The following is a 4,641-nucleotide window of genomic DNA, read 5'->3' on the forward strand; positions in this document are numbered from 1 at the left end:
TTGTTTTTTTTCCCCTATAGGGCCTTCTTTTGTTTTTTTTTTTTTTTTTTTTTTTTTTTTTTTTTTTTGGTCGGAGCAGTTTATTATGGCAACCCTTCATGACTGCAGCAGACTTGGAGCAACCAACATAGACCAGATGTCGTCCATGTTTATAATTTGACAGGATGCCACAACATGGAGGGAGGTTCTCTAACAATATGTTCCGCAAAGTATTTTCAGAACCACGGTTACGGCTGCCAGGAACTGAATTAAAGCAGTTTCCCCCAGTGTCCATTATATGCTCATTCTGCCTTCTCCATGTCATTTATTTTTGCTGTTGCTGTATCTCTGCACCTGCACTTCATTGTACTAAAGTCAATCCAGCAAAAGTACTGACGACACTGTCCCTTCCACGCAAAGTCCTCTCCTCTCAGAGCCTCCATAAACATGTGATAATCTCCTCTTTCTCAGCAAGGAGGCGCGAATGCCGCTCTCCCGGGCTTTTGGCAGCGCTGCAAAACAGAACAGATCTCCCATAGCACTTGCATCAGGCTGACTCCATGGTCCGGTACCCACACCATCCGCCCCTGCAGTAAATCCAGAAGGTAGCTAGTGACCACCTCCAAAAAGCAGGTGATGGTGTTGTCTGAGCTGTACGTGAGTCTGTCTTATCGGCCAGTCTTCCAGGCCGTGTGTGATGCGTTACAGCCCTGCCTGCCTGCTACCGGGTGTAGTCCTTGCTCACTGTTACCCTTTATTTTTCTAGCCTTGGTTTATTTAACCTAGTTATTAATCTGGTGTAAAAACTAGGAATCAGGTATGGACTGGACCATTTCAGGTCAGGACAGTGCCTTTCAGCAATTAGAAGTCATCAGTGAAGTTGCTTGTGGACGTGTGATTGCCTGCTCGAGCCCCTACCAGAGCTCTGTGGGCTTCAGGTGCTTGCTTTGCTAAGGAACTGTGGGAATGTTTCATGGATTTGGGTCCACATTTGGCTTCCTTCCCTCCCTACACCAGTTTCTATCTGCAATTTAAAGCTAGCCAAAAAAAGTACGTTTCGTTGAAACGTAGGGAATTTCCCACTGTTGGTTGAGGATGGTGGGACACTGCCCATTTTGCATGATTTCAACGCTCTGCTGCGACTTGTTGCTGGCCCCAGGTTACCTTACAGAGATTGCAGACCTTGGGGGGGTCTTTCAACAAACATGATATTAGGGTAGGTGTAAGTCAAACCTGAGTGTCCTGAAAGATTCGGGGTTGTGGAAAGCCCAGCCACTGTCCCCCAGAGGTTTTTTGTGAAATACTGCCTACTTTGCCCCGCTTCTAGTCTTTCAGCCAAGGCAAATCCAAATCCTAGCTTGTGTGCCACCAAGTTTCTAAACTGGATGGACGAAGGGTGGGATGTTGCTGCCTGACACAAAGATGGTTGATATGGACTAGATGCTTTCAATGATGGGAGTGTTCCTGGATGACCTTACAGCTCTGCGTTGGCTGACGCCTCTCCAGGCTGAGGTCCAGGAAAACTTGCTACTGTTTATTAGGGTAGTTATTTCTTCTGCGAGTGACAGGGCTGAGAATAGACAATCATTTAAAAGCAATCAGAGCTGTTGAGACAGCTGCACCGCTGGCCTTTCTGATCAGCTTGTTAATCAACAGGATACATTTTACTGAGTATTAAGAAAATATATATACTCTGGCTGAGCCAGTTGGCAGCAAGAGACCTAATTTTTCATATCTTTTTCCCTTTTTTTTTTTTTTTCCTAACCCTGACCCTCTTAACTAGAGCCTAAAGGACACAGAGGTGCAGAGGAGCAGCTAATACCACAGGGTAAGTCAATGGTTTCTGCTATTTCCTCTTTCAGAGCACAAAATGTTGCTATGCCCAGTCCTCTACATCACATGGCCAAAAAGCAGAAGGGTCCGGAGTCCTCAGTGATTCGGAGCCTCAGATACAGAGAGGCTGGGCTTCGTCTTATGGTTTTATCTGATCATGGGCTGCTCTGGTTAGGAAGGTGGAACACCAGCTTTATCATCTTTGAGACATTCGGTTCCCCCAGCACACAAAGGACGGAAAGCGCTGCCCGATGGAGAGGCAGTTCACTGGTGGACTTGTGGCTGAAACGAGCAGGACGTGTGCCAAGTGATGGGAGAAAACACCGCTATTATCTTACTGGTATTGCCTGCCAGGGGCGCTGAGAGCTGCTGGTGGGAGTCAGGGCATTGTTTCACTAAGCTCCATACAAACGGAGGATACCCTGCTCCTGTGCAAAGACCGTGGGGAAGGAAAGGGAGCAGATGGTGTGTTGCAGGTTAATGTCAGGGCCAGGAAGAAAATCCAGGTCTCTGCACGTCTGATTTGGTCTCCAGCAGTAGAATACTCACCCTATGCCTTTTTTTTTTTTTTCCCAATGGCTTTTTTTTTTTTTTTTCATATTTTTGGAGGATAAATACTTGCCATGGGCTTCCGCTCTCTGAAAGCAATAGCACTGCAGCAGAGCTGATTTATGCCGGTTGAAGATTTGGCCTATTCATTTCCCTCCCCCTTCTTCCCTGAATCCTTCCCTCTTTCTTATCCCTTTTGCACTTGTCTCTTTTATGCTGGTAACACCATTTGTCACCAGTGTTAGCGTTTGCCTGACACATTACTCAGTGCTGCTTCTCCTAGTCTTTCCTTTAGCGCTTTCCACCTTCAGGGAAGTAAGTGCCAGTTTCTTTAAAGCTCCGCTGCAGCAGCGTGATTGAGGATGCTAGCAGCAAATGATTGCTCTTGGTCTGCAGAAGTTCACAGGATGGGGTTATAAAGGTTGAACTGAAGGATCGAGGCTGATTTATACAAGTCAGGAGATGTTTTGACCCGCACTGAGCAGCACAGTGTGTTGTGCTCGCAAAAGAGTGTTTCTGCTGTTCTTTCCTCTGTGCTGGTAAGAATTTGCTGCAGTAAAGTTTCAGGTGTGATGGGGGTTTTTGGTAGGGGGAAGAAGCTGCTTGCAATGCTGTGAACAAGCGCTCTTGCTCTCTTAAATGGGCTCCTGATCCCCCCCCTGAGCTCGCCAAGTACAGCATCCACTGTCAGGTGAGATTTTAGCCCACATCCATTAAAGGAGCCCCTCTATTCACAGAAAAGTCTGCAGTTTGTGTCCCGTGGGTAAGCAAATTGATGCAAATTAAAATCTTACCTTAATTACTTTTTCAATACTCAAATCAGATCTTTATTGATGACTGAATAAAACAAAATTACAGGCGCACACTTCCACACAATGCCTTTGAAAAATCTCATTTCTTCAGTCTGCCCAGTTTCACCATGGGTTAGAGATAAATAGATTTCATTTTTGTAAGAAAAAAATAATTTGAACATCTCTCCAGAATGGCAAAAAAAGAAGAGAGCAAGGGAAAGCTTTCAAGGGGATCTAATATTGGGGGATTATTGCTTTTTTGTGAGAAATGCAGAGAATTTGGATGAATGTCTGGGCGGACAAAGTTTTGTGCCCCGGGTGGGCTGTGCCACACCTAGACTGGGAACCGGATCCGATGTGGGAGCTGCAGATCCAGGGAGCCTTGGTTTGTACTATGTGGCCCTGCTCCCTTTGGTGCCAGCTGTGAAGGTGTTAGTTGGCCAATCTGTTTCCCTTTTCCTTCTCTCCCACTGTTCCCATCCATTCTTCCCCACCCCCTCCAGGCAGCGGGTTCTCCTGGCACTGCTCTTGGAGGGTCCGGCACCTCTTCTGACACCAGGGCAAGGGAAGCACACCGCTGAAGAGTTTATCAAAGCTTAACTCGCGCTGTGCTGGGTTATGGTCATACGTAATATAGAGACTAAAACTTGAAATCTGAGTGCATTGGACTTTGGACTCAGATCTTCTCTGGCTTTGTACCTGGCATCTGCCACTGTTTCACATACTCAAAGCCCTTCGGTAGCCCAGAAACCTCTGACTCTCTTGGCTCTGACAGTTAATGCCTTTATTGTAACCGTTAACCACTTAATCTAAGTAGACAGACGAACTCACCCACCTCTCTAAGGTATTAAAGGCTTCACTGATGTTTGCACAGTATTTATCTTTCCAAAGCAGCTAGTCCTTCTGTGAGCCAAAGTCGCACAGTGTTTTTTCTGAAAAACACTATAAAATTGCCAATTGTTGTTATTATTTTGATAGGCTAAAGAAAACAACATTAAGAGTTTATTTCGTGTCATCAGAAATAGTCAGTTTTGGATTGCAAACACTGCCTGCACCTTTGGGAGGCTCAGGGGGGGGTCTGAGTGGACTTGCCAAGAAGCATCCCGCTGGGCGGTAATTATGGTGTTACTGGTATTTCCAGATGGGTTTGCTCGGCACCCTGTTCACTGATACAAATTAGTAACATCTAGTTACTTCGGAAGTGTGGGTGCATTCATTTCAGTTTGGGGTGACAAATGCTTCTGCACGGCATGGCACACTTGTTAGAGGAATGAAAACAGGAGAAAACAGGGAAATGTCTTTGATGCAGAATCTCTGGGTGGTATATATAGATCAGCCAGAGCAAGCGGGAGACAGGGGTGGATTTGCTTTTACAAATATATTTTGTGTATTTTGATACATTGGGACTACCGTGGAGCTGACTCGCGTGTCTGGACGAAGCTAGCGAAGGAGTGCTTGAGGGACCAGCCAGACCCTGCCCAGAGCCATG

At 46.1% G+C, this 4,641-nt stretch overlaps 1 protein-coding gene across 1 annotated transcript in view; it reads left to right on the forward strand.

The window, feature by feature from the left end:
• Positions 1-4,641, forward strand: part of COL26A1 (collagen, type XXVI, alpha 1) — a 179,026-nt gene that overhangs the window by 152,390 nt on the left and 21,995 nt on the right. Inside the window, exon 6 of the mRNA XM_009885118.1 lies at positions 1,763-1,807. Coding sequence (XP_009883420.1) covers positions 1,763-1,807 — 45 coding nt within the window. The remainder of the gene's footprint in view (positions 1-1,762; positions 1,808-4,641) is intronic.

Source organism: Charadrius vociferus, unplaced genomic scaffold (genome assembly GCF_000708025.1).
Source record: "Charadrius vociferus isolate BGI_N301 unplaced genomic scaffold, ASM70802v2 scaffold54, whole genome shotgun sequence".
Taxonomy (NCBI): domain Eukaryota; kingdom Metazoa; phylum Chordata; class Aves; order Charadriiformes; family Charadriidae; genus Charadrius; species Charadrius vociferus.